The 24,548-nt window shown below is 34.6% G+C and overlaps 1 protein-coding gene across 2 annotated transcripts in view; it reads left to right on the forward strand.

Annotated features, from left to right (window-relative positions):
* Lrriq1 (leucine rich repeats and IQ motif containing 1) overlaps nucleotides 1–24,548 on the forward strand; it is a 183,645-nt gene that overhangs the window by 82,973 nt on the left and 76,124 nt on the right. For both annotated transcript variants that reach the window (XM_037196787.1, XM_037196788.1), the window contains exons 20-24: nucleotides 7,585–7,674; nucleotides 8,320–8,447; nucleotides 8,976–9,071; nucleotides 9,317–9,399; nucleotides 18,328–18,429. In XM_037196787.1, coding sequence (XP_037052682.1) covers nucleotides 7,585–7,674; nucleotides 8,320–8,447; nucleotides 8,976–9,071; nucleotides 9,317–9,399; nucleotides 18,328–18,429 — 499 coding nt within the window. The remainder of the gene's footprint in view (nucleotides 1–7,584; nucleotides 7,675–8,319; nucleotides 8,448–8,975; nucleotides 9,072–9,316; nucleotides 9,400–18,327; nucleotides 18,430–24,548) is intronic.

Raw genomic sequence — 24,548 nt, forward strand, 5'->3', positions numbered from 1 at the left:
ATAGTGTAGGGTTTGGGTTTTTTCTTTTGAATCAGACTCTGCACTTTGAAGATATATCATAATACAATCACATAAAATCTATTCAAACTTACCCTCTTCTAAGAAGCCGTTCCTTGATGCTTATAACATGATACCCACCATGCTTGGTGGTGCCAGGATAGCAACATAAAACACCATGGCCACAAGTTCAGGACATTTTAGAAGTGCACTTGAATATTTTTATTCTAATTATCCAAAGGAAAAAAATATAGAACTAGCTTGACAAATTTCCTGGCATTAGACAGCTACTTCAGTATGCTATAATTTTGTCCCTTAAATGTCATGCTGTGTAGCAAGTGGTTGACCAAAGACACTAGCAACCAACAGCTATTTTTGTTTTCTTAAATATAGTCAACCAAATTTATTAAGTGCCAAGAACTTCGTGGTATGTGATGTTTTACCCTACATACAATATAACAAGTTGTGCAAGCACACATTCTGGATGCTTTTTAGAAGAATTAAGACTTCCAGATGAAAGTAAACTTTACTGTAGGCAGCAAGAACTTCATATTGGTTAACAGTTTCTGTACATAGAACTTCAATACGGGATACCCGAAGAGCACCCTTCTACTAATCCTGACTTAGAGAATGCCATATTTTTTATGCTTTAGATTATATTGTTATTTTATTATGTTGTACACCAAACACACTGCTTTCTTCCTCAAAGAAACAGTACCATTTATTCTCTTGTTCGTTAGCTTATGAACATCTCTGCAAGAAGAGCATATAATAGAAGCTACCGTAGAATATACAGAGATGAATAATTACCCACCAAGAATATCAGTCCCTTAGCTCTATAAAGCAGGGTTTTGTTTTGTTTTTTTGTTTTTTTTTTCTCACAATACACTCCAGTGGCCACTCTGAGTATTGTGAATGACAGGAGTGGGACAGAATTCATATAATTTGTCTTGAAGTGTATTTAATTGAGGTTATAGTCATTAGCCTAGGCTTTGTGCTTCAATTTCTAGATTGACGTTCCAATAGGCTTAAGAACTTAATCCAGGTGGATGGAGCTGTTATAGACTCCTTGCCCCACAATAAGGAAGTATAAGTTAATATTTTCATTCAGAATAGTTTAATCGAGTGACATGTACGTAGACTAGTGCATTCTCAGGGCACAATGTGCTGGGATGAAAACACCTTCTGCAAAAGATTTGTCCACCCAGTAAAATGGTTGGGAATGATAGAGGGAAAAATCTCGCAGAGGAGCATAATGTGAAATGTGACATGACTCATGGGATGATTTTTTTCGCACTTTCACTTCTGTATTGATAGATTTCATAGTGAGTTTAGGGGAAATCACCATCAAGTCAGAACTGTAAGATACTGGTAGGGCTGGAAGATTCACAGAAAGTTAAATGTTAGGTGCCTTTCACCAGTTAAGTAGATTCCATCGGAGAATTTTCTTGAAAAGTACAGGGCATTTTGAGAAACAAGGGTCACTGCTCCTTCTCCCTTCTATACCTCCTAGGATTTACAGTGTTGCTTTCAAAGGCAATAAATTGTTATTTTCAATTCACCTACTCAAATTCATTATATCTCTCTTCGGTAACTACCAATTTACCTTTTCAGTTTATTATTTATTTATACTTGAATTTTTCATTCACTAAGTCCATGTACAAAGTCCAAGAGCATATTTATAAAACTTCATCAGGATTAATTTAAACATCTAGGAAGTCACTGGTACTTGCTGTACCTTGTGGATAAGTCAGTCATGCTGACCTGTACCTGTTTTGTTTTGTTTTATTAATTCTCCTCCCCTCTTCCCCTCACCCCCCAGATCCAGAGTTCCTCCATTTCCTTTCAGAAAAGAAGAGGCCTCCCTAGGATAGCAACTGAACACAGAATAATAAGTTACAATAAGACTAGACACAGACCCTCCTATCAAGGCTGTATGAGGCAACCCAGAAGGAGGAAAAGAATCCCAAGAGCAGGAAAAGAGTCAGATACACCACCACTCTCATTGTTTGGAGTACCACAAAGAATGCAAAGTTAAACAACCATAACATGAATGTAGAGGATCTAGCTCAGACCCATGCAGACTCCATGATGGTTGTTTCAGTCTCTGTGAGCCCCTATGAGCCAATGATTTTATGAGCCATGTCAATCACCTTCTTCTACAGGGTTCCTCAAGCTCCACCTAATGTTTGGTTACAGGTCTCTGCATTTTCTCCCACCAGCTGCTGGAGGAAGCCTCTTTGATGGCAATTGATATAGTCACTGATCTATGACTATAGCAGAATATTGTTTGGAATCATTTCATTGACTTTTTTTCAGTTGTGTTAGGTTCTACCCTAGGTGTCTGTGCCATCCAGAATCCAGATCATGGCCATCCAGGCAGTGTCCAGCATAGGCTCCTTCAAGTTAAAACAGACATTGATTGACCATTTCCACAAGCTCTGAGCCACCATTGTCCCAGCACATATTGGAGGCAGGACAGGTTGTAGGTCGAAGATTTTGTGACTTGGTTGGTGTCCCAGTTCCACCACTGGTAGCCTTGCCTAGTTACAGAAGATGACTTGGTTCAGGCTCTGTATCCTTTATTACTAGGAGTCCTCGCTAGGATCATCCTTATAGGTTCTAGGAAGTTTCCACTGCACTAGGATTTCAACCCCTCCCCAAAATGTGCCCCAGTTCCAATCTGCTCTCCCAAAACTCTCTCCCTCCATTCCTTCCTCCCCCACTTGATCCTTCCTGTTTATATCTCTACCCACTCCTAGTCCATTCTATTCTATTTCCCCTTCCAAAGGAGATCCATGCACACACACACACACACACACACACACACACACACACACACACACACCAGCTCTCCTTGTTACTTAGCCTCCCTGGGTCTGGATTGTGGCATTATTGTCCTTTACTTAACAGCTAATATCCACTTATAAGTGAGTGCATATCATGTTTGTCTTTCTGGCTCTGGGAAATGGATGGAGTTAGAAAACAAATCATCCTGCGTTTGTTTTTAAGAAAAAGAAATACTTGTCTTTCCCAGGAACAACTGTGGCAGAACACTGTTTAAAATTGAAGTGTGATATATATGATTCAAAGTGCATACCTGTCAGACTTAAATGATCAGGAACCTGAAATATTATGCAGACCTCATTCTATTAGCACATTAATATGCTAATATCAGCTGATTGATGTGGTGAAAAATAGCAATGGTGGTACAGAATTGAAATTATGATGCAGTCAATATTTAGAAGCAAGCATCCTAATGGCCCATTAGATGAGGTTTCATCTTCTGCAAGACAAATGGGTAAGTTTTCAATTTCACAAGTCTAGCGTACACTGAAAACACAGACCCAATCAGTGAATCAGCTCCCCTAGAGAACAGGCTCTTACTGTGAAGCATCCTTACGAGTAATCCAGGAAGTTCTCTAAGTTACTGTGGTTTGGAAGGGCAAGTCAGAGGCAGAGAAAGTTTAATTTTATTAGATGATCCCTTCTCTGTTCAAATAGAAATATTTTTAAGTCTGATCAAACTTTCAAGCTAATTTTCAATATTAAGGAACTTAATTTTCAACATTAAGGATAGTAGTCATAAAGGAAGAGGAACTGTGAAGCCCTCCACAATCTCAGCTGTAAGTTAAAGGGTTTTGGGACAAGGTATTTTAAACCAATACCTAAACTTCCTGTAAGTATTCAATAATAGACATAATATATTAATATACATTTTCCACAGTAGAGTTATGTTTATAACCCTTGGCAAATTCCTTCTGACACATTGTAATTTTATTTTCTCCAGTGTACTACGTGATACCCAATACATTTGATATTAATAAGCTTTCATTCATATATAGCACTCTTGGTAACATTTCTGGTTGTATTTAAATGATAACTATAACCATCTTTATCACTTTATGATAATTTTTCAAAGGTGGTGGTGCTTAAAATGGTTCTAGAACTCTGTGTAAGTTTGTATAGATTTACAGGCAAAGAAAAGTATTTCCAAAGGTTTCTATATAATTAAATATTAGTTTAAAATGTGTTGGGGTCTGGAGAGCTGGATGGGCAGCTAAGAGCACTGCATGCACTTGTAGAGGATCCAATTCAGTTCCCAGCTCCAGCATCTTGTGGCTCACAGCCACCTGAAACACAACCTCCAGGAGATCTGATGCCCTCCTCTGGCATCCATCGGAACTGCACTTATTGAGAAGCAGCCACAAACTTCCCTCACTCCCAACATATACACATAATTGAAGGAAATAAAAATCAAAGTCTGAGAAATGAATGCTGTTTCTAGATTTTGTAACGTATTTCAGGAGAAAAAAAACACTCATTCTACATTTATGTAATAAGGCAATGAATGCTGCGCTGGAGAGTGTTGATCTAGAGATAACTGCTCTTACACGGTACTGCTCTAGAGGGAAATGGTCTAGAGAGTACTGTTACAGAGAGTATAGCTATAAAGAGTACTGATCTAGAAATTACTGCTATTGGGGTACTTGGAGTACTGCCATAGAGGATAAAGAGACAACTGCTAGAGAGTCCTGCTAAAGAGTCCTGCTTTGGGGATACTGTTGTGGAGAGAATTGCATCTTGAGTATTTCTCTAGAGAGCACTGCTCCAGAGGGTTCTGCTGTAGAGAGTACTGCTATTGGAATACTGCTGTAGTTAGTACTACTACTGAAGTACTGCTATTAGAGTACTGCTCTAGAAGCAACTGCTATGAAAAGTTTCTGCACCCTGATAGGTTCTCTCCACCAACGCAGCAATCCAAATCACACCTAATTAAGAAAAATCTGGGCGGTGGTGCTGCACACCTTTAATCCCAGCCACTCGGGAGGCAGAGCCGGGCAGATCTCTGTGAGTTCGAGGCCAGCCTGGTCTACAGGGTGAGATCCAGGACAGGCACCAAAAACTACACAGAGAAACCCTGTCTCAAAAAACAAAACAAAAAAGAAAGAAAGGAAGAAAGAAAGAAAGAAAGAAAGAAAGAAAGAAAGAAAGAAAGAAAGAAAGAAAGAAAGAAAGAAAGAAAGGAAGGAAGGAAGAAAGAAAGGCCCAGGTTTAATAGATAAAACCCTCCTGGGTGATTTTTCCAGCCCCCATAGAGGAGAGAGGGAAGAGATACTGAAAAACCATGTGTCTGTTTCCTGAGATGCAGCTTAAATATCCCGTGGGAGTGGTCTTGAGCATCTCTGGGGGAGGAGCAGTGTTTGAAGTGATTGAGACAGGGCAGGGATTGGAGAGAGGGCTGGGGGAGGGGAGTTGAGATGAAGCTTCCACCCGAACATGCTATAAAGAGTGCTATTGTAGAAAGTACTACTATTGGAGTATTGTTATAGAAAACTTCTGTGGAGAGTACTGCTGTTGGAGTACTGCTGTACATAGAACTTCTGTGGAGAGTACTGTTGTTAGAGTACTGCTGTACATAGAACTTCTGTGGAAGAGTACTGCTAGTGCAGTACTTCTAGGACAGAACAAATGAGATGTCTGGACAGATGGTTTAAAGCACAGGTTATTTTCTTTTTAGTTACCAGAAGATTAGTATAAAGTCATGCCAGGCCTGGCAGCACCAGTGGTCTCCCATAGCAACTAGTCAGATGGCCTGGTGTCTTTTGCTGGTTGTCATCTTTCCATGTGAACCATTTCCCTTACAGTCGGATTACTAATTTCATGATAGCTGGTGTGCAGCAACCTGTGATCTTTCCTTGAATAAGTCTACATTGCCACTCAGAAAATAATTTAAAAATTGGAGCCTACGTCCTGTCAAGAGTTTTATGTTGAACTGTAGTTCTGTTTTTTTAAGGGCAGTCATCAAAGTTTTTTTTATCATCTGTCATGAACTGGACAAACCATTCTGAATGTAGAAGTCAAAGGGAGTTTATTGAGTTTCTGACATGATTTAACAAGTGATTAATATTAGCAGCTTAAATATGTTGCAAACATTCGCAATATCTTATTTTCATAACTTTTCCAGAAATATCAAAGCAAATGCCCTTTGTGTCAACTCTTTCAAAGTCTGAAGAACAAACTCTTGTTTCCTCTCATTGTTGTGTCCACAGAACAACAGCATTGTTTCTGGGCTGCCATTTTCTTATCTTATCATTCTAAGATATGAGAAAGAAGAACATTGAAGGTGTCTGTGAGAGTTCTCTCTCATGCCCCCTTTCTGTCTGTCTCAATAATGCTTTATTGGAGAATATTCACATTTGAATAATTTTATTTGAAAAATAAAATTTGTATGTTTATTATTTGCAATATAATACTTTAAAATATGTCTTCAGGTAGAATCAAAATATTATTTTTATTGTAAAATACAATAACCAGTATATTTATTATTTTGTCATGAGAATAGTTAAAATCCTTTCAGAAATATTTAGTAGACTGTTACTTGCTATAACCACAATAAAATTAAACTTAACTCCTCACTGTCCAATTGTAACTATTAAACTCAATATAATGGTAAGACAGATATTTGTATGTTAATAATACATAGTAGGAACTCCCACAAGATAGTTAACTGGGTATTGTTCTACTTACATGGTATCAGAATACCATGAACTTGGTTCTGTTTCCTAAGACTAAGGCCCAGGTAACAGTGTGTTGTTACCTAGTCAACTGATAATCTCTATGTCTTAGTCTTACACTTTCAGTCGTCAATCAAAAACCATGGCAGGTTGAATTTGTGTGAAGGTAAAACTCTGTTAATATCCCCTTAGAATATAATCGTACTAATTTTTAAAATGTTTGGCTATTTTATAGCTTTCTAAATGCTAATCTGTGTTTTGGTGACCCCTGTTCATAAAGAATCACAGAAGTTTATTTTAAGATATATCTGATAAGATAACCCAATTAAATAAAATTCAGATAATTGTATCTTAAATGTATAGCACTTATATAATTAGTATAACTTCATTGAATAAAGAACAAACTTGGGAATTGTATAAGTGGAACAAGTATGATTCAGGATAAAGAGAAAGGAGTTACAAAGCATAAATTTTACACTTCAAGTGTAAACTAACCAATTTTTTTCCCATTTGTAGAGTTGTGTTGGAGAATAATTACATGATAAATTATATACTACTCATTTTTTATTCATTCTTAAAATTTTCTCTTTTATGTCCACACAAAATACTTCTGAAATTTGAAAAAAAAATTAAGACAAACCTTAGCTTATGTGTAGTACTAGGAAAACTGATTCTAATGTGTTAAAGTACTGTAGTTTAAATAACAATGTTTAGTAGAAAATATAATTTGCATGACAGTGAGCTAAAAAACTGATGCCTCTTAGTTATTTCTAGATTTAGCTGAAAGTCAGTAATGAATAAATATGCAGAACAATATTTACCTCAATTTTAGAGCAATCAAATATCAGTTCTTTCCTTAGCATCCAATGTGTTGATGAAAAACCCCATCAATATTTTATAATGTATGACTTAACCAGACAGAGGCACAGCCTTTTGCAAGATTAAGTCAAACTTTCCTATATTTTCTCATGGATTTGTGAATATTTCTGATACACTGTACAATTTCAAGGAAACCTGATAAAGGTTTGCGAGTTACACTTTGTCCATTCTGATGCCGTTACTTATGCAGGATGCCTTGGAGAAAGACTGGCCAGTTTTAGATTCCACCGGCTTCCCTTCACAAACACTGCCTTCCTCCGACCAGCTGCCCTGGCCAAAGGTAAAATGTCATGGACACTTCTGACTGCTCCATCTTTGCTGGCTTCTGACGGTTCTGCTATGCTGTGGTGATTAATAATGCAATTTATTGACCTGAAAAACATAATTACTTTTAGAAGCCTTTGACTTCCTCCTCATCCCCAGATGTAATTTTTCATGTAGCTTTTCTTTCATTTGCTCTTTATTTTTTTCTTTACTTTGGATTTCTTTCAACACTTTATTTAACAGTAGCCAGAAAAAAAAATGATGTGCCTCAGCTGCATGTTTGGCAGTAGACTAAAATTACTGGTTGACGGCACTTTAAAAATGCAGAAATACGCACCGAGAGGCAGCAGCTGAGGATCTTCAACCAGAGGTCAAGGGACTGCAATATCTGTTATTTATTTGATAATCTTTGAAGTTTTTGTTTTCTGAGATTTTTTTGAAGCTTTGCAATTAATCACTTTTTATACATGAGCTGTACTAAAAAGCATATTCTTCACCATGTAATAAAAGAATATTTAAGTGTGTTCCAGAAATTTCATTTTATTATCATTTTAATTTTGTAATAAATGTCCCGTTTGAGACTGCTCAGGTTTATACATGTTAGGTAACAACACAAATGCTGGAATCGTTCGATTTACTTTACATTTATTTACATTTTGAGAATAAGAACTCTCGGGCTTTGAAACATGATGAAACTTCACTTCCTGTACCAACTCGTCCAGCTCAGGCATGGCTATGGAATGAGAAAGAAAATTTGTTTTCATCAGAACAGACACAGTTAAGTAGCAGGTAAGCTAACTGACTCTTTTAAGCAGGGACCAACTTATGAATAGCAAAGACAGAAGTTACACATCCCTTACAAAAGTAGGACATCTATAAAAACAGATGTGAATTGACTGAATTAGAAGATGAAACACATGGAATGTTAAATGTGGAAATTCTATTGTTCAAATTGTGTGTAGAAGAAGCATTAAAGCAAGGACCCGACTTACATTTTGGTGAAATAATGCAGTCATTGTGCAAAGGGATCTTCATGGACTGACAGGTAGAGAGAAGGACTAAAATAAAAATCCTAGAGCCACGGTCCTTTCAGCAAAAGAACTGAAATATGCTCCATGTAATTGAAATGTAAACATTTTAAATTAATGGAAGACTTTTATGACTTTTCAAGATAAAGCTCCTCTGTGGCTTAAATAGATTTTATTTCCAAGTTTGAGACAACATAAACAGCTTGTAGTTTTTAAGAGAGCTGCTGTACTTGTGTGGATTCTGTTAAAAAAAAAAAAAAAGATCAAAAACATGCATTTCTGTTAGCAGATCAGAAAACAGAACTTTATCCCGGACACCTGAATCAAACACCAGTAAGAAGAGTTTACTGCAATCTGAAAAAGAAGAAAAAATTTCAGAAGAATGGTAAGTCCTCTGTTTTACACTAAAGAAAATAAGAAATTGAAGGTCTGCTGGATATCTAAGGCAGATATTTGGAGGGGGGCATTCAAGAAGTCATTAATCTTTAAGAAACTAATCTTTGCAGTATGTTAGGCTTTCTTAAGTGGGATTCCAAATTTGTTGAATGTGATAGAACTGAAACATGTACATTTACATATATGTATATGTCTAAATATGCCTTAGATATTTTAAATTTATCTTTTCAACAGGGGCTTTAAGGATATATCTACAGCTCAGCAAATGCTAAAGAGAGCACAGAAAATGAAGTCAAAAAAATTAAGGAAAAAATTAGGTAAGTAATGGCCTTTGAGCGGTAGCTGTATGTGATGCTGACAATTAATTTTTTAAATTAAGTTTTCTGTGTTATATTTAATGTGAACAGAAGTTAATGCATAGATAACTACATCTAAGATAGTAACTACAAAATTCTTGGTTTCCAAAGAAAATTATGTTATCACATTTAATGATCTATTTTGCCCTTTTATTTTAAATGATTCCCTGTTTCATGTACATTGGTATTGACTTTCCTGTGTGCTGTGCACTGTGGCAATTAAGCTGTAATTTGTCTCTGAGCTGGTAATTCATGGAATGTTGATTCAAAAACCATCCACTTCATGTACTCATTCCTTTGAGAGCTCCCAAATGCTTGGTTAGTCAGTAAACTAAATACATCAGTTTGGTAGATTTTATCTATAGAGATTTTACATATGATCCCTAGAAAAGAAATTCAATTTATTTTTTGATGGTTTTTGAAGAATTTGGTAAAAATTGGAAGGCATCTTTTTTATTTTCTTTTTCCTATCCGCTTTGAAACTATTCTATAAATCATTCGCTTTTTGTCTTTGTTTTTTGTTTTTGGACACTCTGATTCTTTTTGATATCCAGGCTAAATATAAAAACATCAGGCAAGAAATAGCAAATGGCTATGATTTTATATCTTTTCTCAAACCTATTTAAAATTATCTACATATTGCATTTAACTTCTTTCTCTATAGTGTCATGAATTTAAATCTCATGGGTTTAATAATGTGTAATAATGTTTAATAATGACTCATCTAATGTGTACTTTTGTTATAAGTAACCAAGAAGAAAATCTATTCTTGTAGCTCAGAAATTACCTATTTGTTTTTATATTTATTGAATTCTGATTTATGTATATTCATGTATAAGTTTAAAAATCTAAATTAAAATAGCAAAAATACTTTCATATTTCTAATAAATCAAATACTTGTCATATCAGTTACTATTGATAAATTCATGGTAACTCATTTTTGGGTTTTTAAACATGTAATTTTTCTGTCTTAGTATGTGATTAGTTATTTTTATTTCTATGTTCTAATCTTTTGACATAAATATAATTTTGTACCTTTTTGGTCAGATACAAAACATTGAACATTTAAACATTTTAAAATGAGTTTAAGTAAACGCGATGCTGTGTCTATTCCTGCGGTACACTCATTTTGTAAACGCCTATGAAGTTCATCTGCTGTGAACCAAACCATGTTATGGCTACTTCAGCGAAATAGTAACTCCAGACCCAGAGAGTTTTGATCCTCAGTCTGGGCATGTGGGATACAATACAGCAGATAAGAACGTCTTTATTGTTTTTATCTGTTTTTCTGTCCCTCCACAAGAATTTCAAAAGGAGCTGTTTTAAGAATAATGCAAAAATATAGAAACTCCTGAGCCAAGGTCAAAGGCAAAACGAGTTGAGAACTGACCCAATCAGCACTCAACAAGTAACTGCTTATTTCTGTCCGAGAAGTTTTGCTTGAATAGAATTACACCATGTTTGCTGTCCCCTCTCCTGGAGAGAGCTGAGAAAAAGTTGATGTCACCAGAACTTCTATCATTCTGCTGCTGGAAATGTCTTGCTTCCTGTGGTGATCATCAAAACCTTATTTGTTTTGGATGAGGAAGATTTGATAAGTCAAGATATTAAATCCATTTCAGCAAATGACCCAGCAAGCAACACTTGCATAGATGTCCCTTTTTCTTTCTTTCTATTTTACTTACTGATTTTAAATTTGTGGTCACAACTATCTATAATTAAACCAAAGGGAAGTTTCTTTTTTGTCAGTCACAAGGGGGCGTGATAGGGTCAAGAATGAAAAGGGAAACCCCACAGTCAAACTTCATAACTCCGTTTTTAACTTAATGTTATGGCAGTGGTGAATAGGCACGATGTGTTAGGTAAAGGCTGTCATCTACAATTGTGACTTTTTAAATGAAAATCACCAACCAATTACAGAATCCCAATAGACTCTTTACCACTGAGTGAATACTTTAAATCTCTGTGTTGCTATTTTTACATAAACATATATTAATGACAAAAAATCAATTTGACTTTAAAATCTGAATCTAAATACAGAACTTAATGATGATAGTTGTCATGACTAACCTGTACTCTCTCCTCACCATAGACAATAAGGTTAAAAATGAGAAAGAAAGAAAACCAGAGGGACCCTCTTGACTGCTCACATTTTACTTATCTTCTGCTAAGTCCATGGCATAGCATTTACACCATTTTCATCTCTGAGTAAATTATATAAGACTCTGTACGTGGGTTTTCTTTTAGAGATTAAAACTTAGATCAAAATCCTGTTGCCTTTCCAGTTTTTATTAATTCAGCTGGTGATGTGCTATCAAGTTACTTGACTATGACCATCATTTAAACTTTTAGCCGTTAAAGACAATGCTCAAATCTAAACTATGAGTTTCCTAGAAAAAATAAATATTAATGGAGATATTCAGCACATCTGATGCGGAAAACTTGCCAATGAGAAAATTTGAAGCCATGAGAGGGCAGCATTGTCCACAAAAGTGCTGTAAACTCACTAGTTCTGCTGGCTAAGGAGAGCAGTGTATGTGTGTGTGTGTGTGTGTGTGTGTGTGTGTGTGTGACAGAGACAGAGAGTCAGTGAGAGAGACAGAGAGACAGAGAAACAGAGACAGAGATGAGAGAGAGAAAGAAAATGAGAGGACAGAGAAAGAGAGGGGGAGAGAGAAAAGAGAGGAGTGAGAAAGAGAGAAAGGAGAGAGGGAGAGAGAGAGACAGGGTCTATTAATCACATGGAGTCAACAGTATTCTCTGTTCTAACAGAGCGGTGATCCTCAAGGAAGCCATGTATACACATGGAGTACAGAAGCATTAAATATCATTCGTGAAAAATAGAAAATACCTGGTCCGGAGAAAGCGCTTAATATTTCCTGTTTGTATCTTTTACATACTTTTATTGGCCAAGGAATATGAATCAACAGTTTTCATTTAATGTGAAAATGCAAACACGGCAAGTGCAGATAGTCCGGTGATTTGAGAAGGTAGCACGGTTAATGAAATCAGTTGCCGATAGAGGAAGAAAACTGCTGAGGGAAGTGATTAATCACGAAACACAGCCGAGGAAGAGTGCGGACAGCTCTGAGGGAATCCCCAGAGCTGATGAAATCTGCTGGCATAAACAAAGCCATCTGCTTCAAGGAGTGGTGGGACCTAGTGTCCTGCGTAGCTGAGTTACAGGCCTTGCACCCAGGTCTGGTTTGTTTCGTCTTACTTCTTTTATACAGAGTATCCTTTGCATAGGAAAAAAATAAAGGGAAGCGGAAGAGAGAAGAATGGGAAGATTATGGCTGAATGGCTTGGCAGTCTTGAGAGGAAGTTTAAAGTTGTGTGACGTTGTCATTATCATGGTTTACTCAGTTTATGTTTGGATTATGGTTGTTGTTGTTTGCCTTAGTAATTGTTATTTCCCTTATGATGATTGACATCAGCTAGAAACAATAGTGACTAGTCCTGTTTTGCTCATTGTCTGTCGGTTTGTTTGTTCTGCTGACCCATTGAAGGAGGCACAAAAGTGATTTCAGAATTTGGCGATCAGATTTGGAGTTATCAGACACTGAGGGGAAGTTTAAGATTCAGCACTGCGATGAAGAACATCATATGTAAAGTGAGAGTTCCCGGTCTATTGAAAACATGCAGGGTCAATAACCCGAGGGTAGTGAGCATATTTGGGAGTAAGACTAGACAAGCGGGCTGAGGAAAAGGGTGGGTGGCTGGTTTTGATACCTAGCACTCCTTAGAAGCTCCAAGTAGAAGGAGTTGGGTGCGTACAAGCTGGCAAAGTATAAGGGTAGGAAATATAGAATGCAGACAAAATATATTTTTCTCTGTATTTATCAAATTTATGTATATTGAATTTAAGCTTTTGTAATTAAAGAGAAGGAAAAAAGTTAACAAAACAGGTTAACTTATTCTTGAAAGAAGCATGACACAGAAGGATAAAGATGATTCATCAGCTCTTTTACCACCTACTAGTGTCAAGCATACAATTCTCAGGCAGTAGGTATTTGTTGGTTTTATTTCCATGAGAAATAGCTTAAGCCAGTTCCTACCATTAAATCATATACAAGAATTAAGTAATGTAGAAAATTTGGACAGACTCATGTTCTGCATTTTGAGCTGTTCATAGGTTGTGGGAGAGGAGTTTCCAAAATAATAATATAGCTAAGGAACTTTTAAGTGAGAGGGATCAAGAGTGACCAATATTGACAAAAGTTCAGCAAAATGAGATTTCCTTAAGATTTATTTTATTTACCTCAAAGAGTCCTAGAAAGAATCAATAAGAATTTTAGTCAAACACTAATTTGTTGTGCTTTCAAAAGCGATAATAGTATTCATTTTGAATGGTAAGAAGTCCAATCTCTACTTTGCATTACATTACCAGAGTCTACTAATATGTCTGGCACCTGACTCGACAATAAATTACTTTAAAGTTATTGAGAAACAGAAGGACATACTTATGGATTTGTGAGTCTTTAATAAACTATGGATTTATATAATGGAAGTTAAATTTAAATTAGTTCATAATACACATGAATATGCAAATAAAATTGGTGCTAATGTGGTTCAAGAGGGCCAAAGTCCATCCCAAGTCAAACTTAGCAGTGTTTTCTGTGTGGTGCTGGCTTTAGAGTCATGATTGATGCAAGAGTAAAGGAAGAATAGATTCTCACTTCCTGTTTTCTGAGAGCTGATAAGAGCATGCAACATGTGACAGAGGAATTCCTGTGTGAAGGGCCAGAGAGGGCAAAAGCCCATTGTGTGAGTGTATGCATGAAACCTAGACTTCAGTGAATATCCAAGATGTTAGCTGTGGGATATCTGCCAAGGAGTGCTGTATACAGGGAGCAGAGCCAGCCAGAGCGAGATGCATATTATAGGAAGGAAATCTTGGAGGAAAGAGCACCTAGCTCTTAGAAATTAAAGTAGTAGACATGAGACATGGAGCTACAGGATTTGGTCTTTGCCTAGCTGGGTTCTAGTTTTGCTTTACTCCAGTATTTCTTTGATAGGCCCCTACTCCACTTTTTTTGGAATGGTAATATATATTCTGTGCCATGGTATGATGGAAGTATGTAAATTGCATTTTTATTTTACAAGAGGTTACAACTAAGAGATTGCCTTGAGTTAATGGAAGAGACTTTAGATTTTTCAGACAGTGCTAAGACTGTAGAAGACTGTGGAAACATTTGAAGTTGAATTTATGAAATTCACATTATGTTATGGCCATAAGACTAGAGCCAGGGAGTTGAATGTAGTGCCTCAAATTAGAACTGTCGCCTATAGTCTCAAGCATTTGAACACTCGGTTCCTAGTTGGTAACACTGTTTGGGGGAGGTTTAGGAGATAGAGGAAGCATTTGGGGCAGGATGTGATTTAAAAACCTTTCTGCTTTCAGTTTGCTCTGGCTGCTTTGTGCTTTTGGTTCAGGATGTGAGCTCTCAGCTTCCTGTTCTTCTGGCCATGGCTGCTGTTTGTTGCTAAGACTCTGCTCAGCCATCATGGACTCTTATCCCTCAGCAACCATAAGCTAAAATAAACTCTCTTTTCAATGTTGGTTTGGGGTCTAGGTGTTTTATTACAGAAATAGAAAAGTAACTAATACAGTCGTTCAGTTTGAAGAATGTTGTCATCATACTGCAAGCCCTGGTTTCAACCCCTGGAAGCTTACAAAAATTGGGCATGGTGGTGCATGGTTGAAATCCCCTTAGAAGGTAGAGGCAGGGAGGCGGAAGTTAAAGGCTATCCTAAAAGTTTGAGACCAGCCTACCTAGACTGTTTGAGACCCTGTCTTTCAAAAAAAAAAAAGTCACAATAACTGCATTTTATGATAATTTGTGCAAGAAGAATGACATTGAGGTAATAAATCACAACTGAAACTACAGAAACAGATGGACTATGTAGGTGATAGATATTGTCACAGAAACTTTATGAATTAACTCAAATTATTTTACCTTAATGACATAATGGTTTCAAATCATCATGTATGGAGCCAAATGTATAAATGAATTTGGTTCTCATAACTGAAAGTCTCTTTAGATATGTTTAAAGGTATATTTAATTTAATTTTTTTACACTGGCAAGGCATACTAGGAAAGAGAAAGAACTTTTTAAAGTAACAATAATTACACAAGTATACTTAATGAGAAAACCAGACTTTAAAAGTGAACAATGTTGAATCCATCTATCTATTCTCTGGATGACCTACCTTATTCTATGAATGATTAAAGGCATTTTCCAGTAATTTAATAATTTAGAAATGTTGCCATTATTTGTGGTGACTTACATTTACTTGTGGCATTTATTGAGTGCCTATACTTACGTGAGCATGTAGTTTGGACATTACACACACACTGTGTCACCTGTCATAGTCAAAGTCAATGTTGGAAAAACTGGACAGAGTACAAGATCAGTTTGCTCATGTCTCTGCAACTAGAAAAAGGTGGGCCTGGGTTCTGGCCCACTGTACAGTGTACACAAAATGATCCATAAGCTATTCTCTTTACAGTATCCCTTTTTCATGATTTCCCTACATGACTATGCATTTCCTAAGCCTTAAAATGTTATTTTATTCACTGTGTTATATCTAGGGACTATTAGTATCCATTTATTTTTCCCCTGTTAAATCACCATATTTCTTTCTCCTTATCATTATCCCTTTGCAATTTAAATGAACTTTTGAATCAATTTAAGGTGATGCAATCAAAGTGTTCGGAAACTAAAAGGGTATTTATAATGTAGTAGTGCTCTGCATATGCTCATGAGAAATAAAATTATTTTTATGAGTAAATTTTGTCAGGCATGCATTCTAAATAGTTTATGTGTGTTAAGCGATTGGCTCTGGATAATAGTATGAGGGAAGTGCTATTGATACCCCTGCTTCACACATGAATTCATACAGAGGGAGAGCGCTACTTTTCCAAGGAAGTTCCAAATAAGGCACTGACTCGTGTTTTTGTCCACAATATTTTGTTCACTGGAATAAAAGCTAGTCACTGTTGGATCTATCCATTTCCTATATTCAAGGTATTTGCCAAGAACATAATTATTTGGCAATGTTGCTATGATTTGCATTGACTTATGTTTGTTTGTGTCATTTGCTGAGTGAGCATGAACCATTTCCCACAATTTCACCTCTCACATGGAAAGTCACTATTGTTCAATTTAGAAAGAGACAGATTGGGAGAGCAGTGTTTTCACATTCACACAAGTAGTAAAAGTTCGAACTGATATCTAACCCAGTTACATAGAGTTATAACATCATCCTTCTGAAAGCAACATAGATCTAATAAGAATACAACAAGAAAGAACACTAAGAGAGTCCAAACATGATCATGACAAACCACAACCATTTACCATTTACCACAGTTTGTAATATAAGATTATGGAATTATACTTACCCTAATTGACATGTTTCTTTTGACATATCCCTAGATACGTGGATGGCTTATATAGCATCTTACCTGTACTATGGTGTGGCTATACATTTATTATGATTGCTAATTTCTAGGGAGGTTTTTGTAGGAACTTACAATGACTGTAATACCTTGGGGCACAGATACCACAGAAAGGAGCCAAACATAGAAAGATTGTTTCTGTAGACATGATCAATATAGTGTTTGTGAGACACAAAAAGATGAGTCTTAATGGGGCTCAGTTACTGCTAGAAGACTACTGGGAGTTCCAGGTTACTCATCACAGAGCATGCTTCCACAGATGCATTTCTTTCACTCGGTGTACAGTCTGGAACTTTCTACGTTAGTATTAAACTATAAATGTGCTTAAGTATCTTGGATGTGTAAAATCTTGACTTTTCTCTTTGATATTTTTAATTCTGCTACACTAGACATTAACCAAGGTTCTTACTCTCCTAGACTTTTTTTCAAATAATAGAAGATAATTAAAGATAATTAAAAAAGAAAGTGTCACACTGAAAAGGTGATTTTTATGTAACCATACCAAAAGTACTAACTTTCCCACTAACTTTCATCCCCTAGTGCTGACATCACTGCCTTCCCAGTCTTTAGGAAAAACTTCTAAATACTGCAGGGCCAAATCCCATTTCACATTCTATAAAATCATTTGTTGTTAATAAGAAATTGCATTCATAAGAAAAGGCCCTACATTCACAGTGACTCACTCTGTAATATGATAGGTTAATTATATTTCTAACTTTAAAATATTGAAAAATTCATATTTTTTGTTATGTATGTACATTAGTATAGAAGGGACACCACCACTTTTTCACATGAAACCAACACTTTCTAGTAATCTGTTTCTTTTCTGTCTTGCTTCCATCTCAAACGTGTGTTCTCTGTATAGTTTAGTGAGAATATAGTGAGTATATTATCTTCCCTGTTAATCAACAGCTTTTTCTAATTTGAGGAAAAACATTAGAAAAGAAACTAAAATATTGGTAGCATGACTCCCAAATAAAAAGATGATGCCGGGCTGGAGAGATGGCTCAGAGGTTAAGAGCACCGACTGCTCTTGCAGAGGTCCTGAGTTCAATTCCCAGCAACCACATGGTGGCTCACAACCATCTGTAATGAGATCTGGTGCCCTCCTCTGTATACATAATAAATAAATAAATCTTTAAATTAAAAAAAGATGATGCCAACTGGCAAAAGTATGTCTGTTCAAATTTTCATAATATTAAAATTTCTGATATTATACTAAAGGCAGGTGGTATGTTTGATCATATGTCTAAGAATATATAAATGTTGGACCCTTTTCTTTTACATTATCTAGTTTAAGAAGGCCTCGGCAATTTCAGAGACCCAATGGAATGTATATAATTGTTAATACCAGCATAAAGGAAACACATGATCATGTTAGAAAAGGAGTAACCAAGAGCTGGTCTTTCTTATCTTCCTTCTCTAGACCCCTCTGTGCGACTAGCATTATTCAAAAAAAACAATAATGAAGTTTCTGTTACAAAGCCATCGAAGAAGACACTGCTCAGGAGAGATGATTACTTTGAAGGTAAGGTTTAATGAAAGATACAGGAAGATTAAAAAGGTCTGTAAGGATAGAAATAAGTTATTAAAATGATTTCAGTCCTCATAAAACCTAAAGTGCATATATGAAATACACATACATATTTATATATGTGTGTAGAATAGCCTTGAAGAAGAATTAAATATAATTATTAAAATAAAAACTCTATTTACTTTGTTGATATATTAGTATATTTTTTATTTGTATTAGTGTTTATCTGGATTTTAAATGCCTCCCATTTTTTGTATAAATAACCATGTAATTTTACATCATCAGTTTTAATATAGAAATAAATTTTAACATGTGAAAAGTATACTAGTTTCAATTAGTGATACTGATCACATATTATAATGTACTTATAGTTAGTATATTCAAATTTCATTAAACAGTGCAAGCTATACTCTGTTATTTAAAATATTTTCAATGGTGAAAATTTTCTCAGGTGCTTTCAGAATTGAAGGTTTTCTAGTTAAGAGGTTACATTTCTGATTTCATCATACCAAAGAATTATAGACTTGTATTATTAAACAGAACCACAATGTGACTTACCAGTTTCATACCTATTTGTAGTACTAACATTTTTATAATTGATTCTACCCATACTTCCCAATAATCATCTATAACAGAGTAAAAAAGGCATATTTTTAAATGGAAAGTAACTATTGTCTTCTGTATGTTTTATGTAATAAATCTTAAAATGCATACATCACTAATATCCTGATTAAGAATAGGTTCATTGTAATTTGCATTTCATTATGATGTAGAAGTCACTAAATTATTGTGAAATAGACATACTAAAGTGTGTTTGGTTAGAAGACATAATATCTGGAGTTTTGTCAAAAGTCTATATCAACAAACACATATTTAAAAAGATATATAAAGCAGGTGTGGCAGTTCATTGAGTTTATTGCATGAACAGAATATGTCATGTATGTATTTTATTTTTATGGTATGTGTGTTCATTCTATTGTCTTAATATTTTCAATTTTTCATGGTAAGACAATTTCAAAATGTAGTGTCCATTAAGGGTATAACTCAGTTCTGGGCCTGGAGAGATGGCTCATTTATTAAAAGCAGTGGCTACTCTTTAATAGGACCTGGATTCAAGTCCAATAATCTACTTGGAGACTCACAAGTACATAGGCCACATGCAACCAAAAATATCCCTACACATAAAATTAAAAATAAAAACCTCAATATTTTAGAGAATATTTTAGTATAATTAAATTATATTTCCCAAAATAAAATAAACATGGACTTTCAAACAGCATTCTTTTTCTTGTGATACTGTTAACTAGTAGTTCACTATTTTTTATAAAATATAGTAAAAATAGCAATTGTGATATTATTAGTATCAACTCCAAAGATAACCTTTCCCTGTAAAATTGAGACATCCTTTCCATAGAAGGGAAATACCTAGAAGAAAGAGGCATTTAACTTAGATGACTTGGATATTTAGAAAGAAGAACTCTATCTTAAAATGTTCCAGTGTTTTCTCACTTTCTTACCATGAGATTACATGGGAACAACATGTTTTTCTAACTATGCTAATATAATATATTATATTAGTAATATATAGACTAAGAAAAGTTCACAATAGATACATAAAATTTTCTGTAGAGCACAGTGTTTGAACAAAAGCTGTATCAGCAAAATTATTTTTACTTTTCTTTCTCCCATGTGAAGTGTATTTGTTTTGGTGTTCTATGTATTGTTTTGGAATCCTCCTAAATATTTGGAACTCCCTTTATTATACTGAATGAGTATTATGTAGATAGATAGATAGATAGGTAGATAGATAGATAGATAGATAGATAGATAGATAGATAGATAGATGATAGAAAGATAGGTAGATAGACAGACAGACAGACAGATTTCCTAACTAGTAGGTAATAGTTCTTGTGGTTGTTTTAAGGGGTTTGATTTTAAGTAATGGACTTGACAATAATGGTTCTACATGAAAGAAAATTTCCAATGGAAATGTTAACATGTCTCTTTTTATAAAGAATTGTTAAAGATGAAAGACTTGATTTCCTGATTGAACCCCATGTTGTCTTAAGTGCAGCTCTGAACTCAACCTGCACCTAGGCATAGGTTCCATTATGCAGAGAAAAGTTTAATGTAGCAGGCTGAACAACTGCAACTGCCCAGTCATTGGTGCATTTTGAAAGATACAATTTGCATGTTATACACTATATTTTTAAGACAAAAATTCAATTAATCTTATGGTTAATGTAACCATCATTATCTTTTAGTTTTTGAAGGTTAGAACTTATTTTCCCTTAAGAAAAAATGAAATAAAATTAATAGTGGGAATTTGAACCCACACTCAATGAGAGAAATCAAAATTAAATTTGCTATATGTTTAGATTAAATAACTCCATGTGGAATAGTATCTCAGAACTAAGGTATGCCAGCATTGTTTTATAATTTTGTGAGTTTCCTCAAATTAGATCATAGTATTATTTGAGTATTGATTCTATAATTCTAATTTATTTCATAGTAACATTGTATGAGTTCTAGAAAAACATTCTTTTTCAATTTTGCAGTCATGACCATGTGAAATGTCATGCGTCTTACAAGTTATATTAAATGATTTGATTATTATTATGGCCTTTTTTTGGATGTCAATAGACAAATGAAGAAGTTCACATGAAAAATATGGTTACACCTGAGGAATATTTGGTATGGAATTAATTATATTAAGTAGCACAGTGTAAAAACCTTAACATTCATCAGTCCATTTTCATAAAATACCTATTTATATAGTTTGCCATGTTTGTGAAATATAGAAATTCTTTAACTTAATCCTAGTCAAGGCTAGATTTTGACCTCATCTGTATGCAGGGTAACCAAAAGTATGCCATGTGTCAGATATTATTTGGTTCTTCCTATAGGACTGAGGGCCTAACGATTATGGGTTTGCTTGCTTGCTTGATTGATTATTAGGTACATATTTTTCACCTCTCTTATCACATATAATTTTCACTTGGGTTTAAATATCTAATCTTGCCTTGAAAATCAAAACTCTATATTCCCTTGAAAGTCTCTGAAAAAAAAAATGGTTTGGTTTTGTTTTAAGTGATGTTAAGAATCCTGAAATCACTCTTCAATATTTGTCACTGACCTAAGAGGAAACAGTGTTATAAGTGTGTATGCCACAATTTGTCCAACACAGCTTAAATCTTTAAAAAACAAAAAAGCTGTTTCAACTATATGCTTTAATTACTTAAAGCTGGGCTGGAGGGATAGCTCAGCCGTTAAAGGCTAGCCTCACAACCAAAATAATTACTTAAAGCTATAAATAAACAGCAAATTAAAACATGTATATTTAATTACTTATTGTATGGCATTCATTAAACTGTTTTATAAAAGAGATTTTCAGGTTCAGTCAGTAGAAAATGGCATATGGATGCTCATGTCACTATCCTGGATAGTTCCTATTGTAAATTATTTTATTCTTTTTAATATACCCATTGATAAATCATGATTATACGAAATTATGAGGAACAATGTGGTATTTTGTATAAGAATATCACATGGCATAATTAAATTTAGCTAAGAAACACGCATATTTTTTCAAATACCTATAATTGTTATAGTAAAACATTTACATTGTACCATTAGCTATTCTGAAGCAGACAACGCATCATTATCTTCCATAGTATCTTTGCTGTATGGGGGAACGCAACACCTATTTTTCTTGTCCAGATCTTGATCAGCAGCTCCCCATTCCCTTTACTCTCTCTCCCTTGAGTTCTGGTAACAGCTATCCTACTCTCTGTATTCATAAGGTCAACATTACCAGATTCCACATATGATACATGATGTACCATTTGCCTTTTTTATACTGTATTATGCTACTTACACTAATTTCCTTCTAATTCATTCATGTTGTCACAAGAATGGGATTCCCTTCACCATCCTGAAGACTGAATAATATTTCTTTGTATATGTATACTATATTTTCTTTACCCGTTCATGTTTTAATAAACACCGCATTTATTTACAAATTTTGATGACTACAAATAACAAAACAAATACAGAATTACAGATATCTCTAACATACTGTCTTCATTCCCTTTGAATAATTTTTCAGTGGTGAAATTACTAGATCAAACGGTACTTCTCTATTGAGTTCTCTGAGGAATTTCCATAGTGTTTTTTAAATAATAGCTTGTACTAATTTATATTGCTTTAACTGTGTATATCTGTTCCATTTTCTCCACATTATGGCTTTTTGTCTTCTGTGTTTGTAATAATATCTATCTAACTAAAATACATAATATTTCGTTATGGTTTTCATTGTCCTTATGTTAGTGATTTTGAACATCTTTCATATACATATTGGTCATTTGTATGTCCTTTGTTTAGATAGATGAATGGGTAGGTAGATAGATGATAGACAGATATAGATAGGCAAATGATAGATAGATAATAGAAGGAGAAAGAAAGACAGAAAGAGGGAGTGAAGGAGGGAAGTAGGGAGGGAGGGAGGAAGATAGATAAATACATAAATAGATAGATAGATAGATAGATAGATAGATAGATAGATAGATAGATAGATAATTATAGTATGTATGTTAAGCCACTGCCTGGGTCATTGTCTTTGAGTTCCCTCCCTATTTTTTGTAGTGGTCGTTTCAATTTATAGAAGAAATTATTCATTCCACATTGTATATTCTTGAGACTTACGTGCAGAAATGAGACTAACCATAAATGTGGGTTTGCTTCTGAGTTTTCTACTGGCTCATGTGTCTGTCTCCATGTCCGCATTATGCCGTTTGCTGACAGTCATTTTCTAATAAGTTTTGAAATCAGGGAATTTGGTGCCTTAAGTTTTGCTTTCTAAGCTCATGATGGTTTTAGCTCTTTTGTGGTTCCATGCAAATTTAATAATTTTATTCCATTTATGTGAATAACATCCTTGGAATTTTGATACAATTACATTGAATCTGTTGAAAAATCTTGTATGAAGAGGTAAGCAAAAAGTAACTTACAGCCCTTTAGCCTGGGTTGGCTTTTCATTTTCTAAATTTTTCTTCAGTTGCCAGTTTGTTTCTTGTGTGTTTGGTATTATTCAATATCAAGTTCTTTTTTCCTTCTTCAATTAAATTTGTATACAAGGATTTTATTGTTGTTGCCTTTGTCATGAAGTTGTTGGTTTAATTTCATTTTTTAGTTTTATAAATGCATACATTTTATAAATATATAGAAAAACTACTCATGTTTTGTATTTTGTTGCTCTACTGAATTCACTGATCAAATAACACCAGGTTTTTTGTGGTAGTAGACTAGGTAAGACTATCATGTCAACAAATAGAGACAGTTTTACTTCCTCACATATTAGAATGCCTTTTATATCTTTGTTTTGCCTAATTCTTCCAGATAAAACTACCAGTACTCTGTAGTTGGATTAGTCATCTTTTTATTCTATTATCTTAGGGGAAGTTTTCAAATTTTCACTATTAAGAATAAATTTACTTGATTTTGTTGATGTGGTGTATCATATTTATTGAGATTCATGTGTCACAATAATTGTGCATCACAGAGATAAATACCATTTGGTCATAACTGTTTGAATCCCAACTTTCCTGGCTAATATCTGTATGCTCTTCAGGAGGCTGACTTCTACTAATTTAATATTTTGTGTTAATTTGTGTTATACATTTAGTTTTATTTTTAATTATTTTTAGTTTTTAAGGCTTATTTTTCACTATTTTTTAAATTGTGTGTGTTTGTGTGTGTGTATGTGTGTGTGTGTGTGTGTGTGTGTGTGTGTGTATGCGCGCGTGCGCAAGTGCCCACAGAATTAAGGATAAAGTTTTGCATTCTGGAGGTGGAGTCAGAAGGGAGCTGAACTTCAGTTTTTTGTAAAATATGCTTAATTGCTGAGTCATTAATTTGTATTCATAAAACTGGTTAATTATACATACTTTTGTGAGTGGTGACAGTGCAACCTGAGATCCTATCATAAAGTACATACATACATATCATATTTACATAGTACATAGTCAGAACCTGGAATTATTGGCAATATTAATCAACTCTAAATTAACAGCTTTTTATTGCTTAAAATTTGCATTTATTATTAAGGACTATGG

This window comes from Peromyscus leucopus, chromosome 18, assembly GCF_004664715.2.
Source record: "Peromyscus leucopus breed LL Stock chromosome 18, UCI_PerLeu_2.1, whole genome shotgun sequence".
NCBI classification, from domain to species: domain Eukaryota; kingdom Metazoa; phylum Chordata; class Mammalia; order Rodentia; family Cricetidae; genus Peromyscus; species Peromyscus leucopus.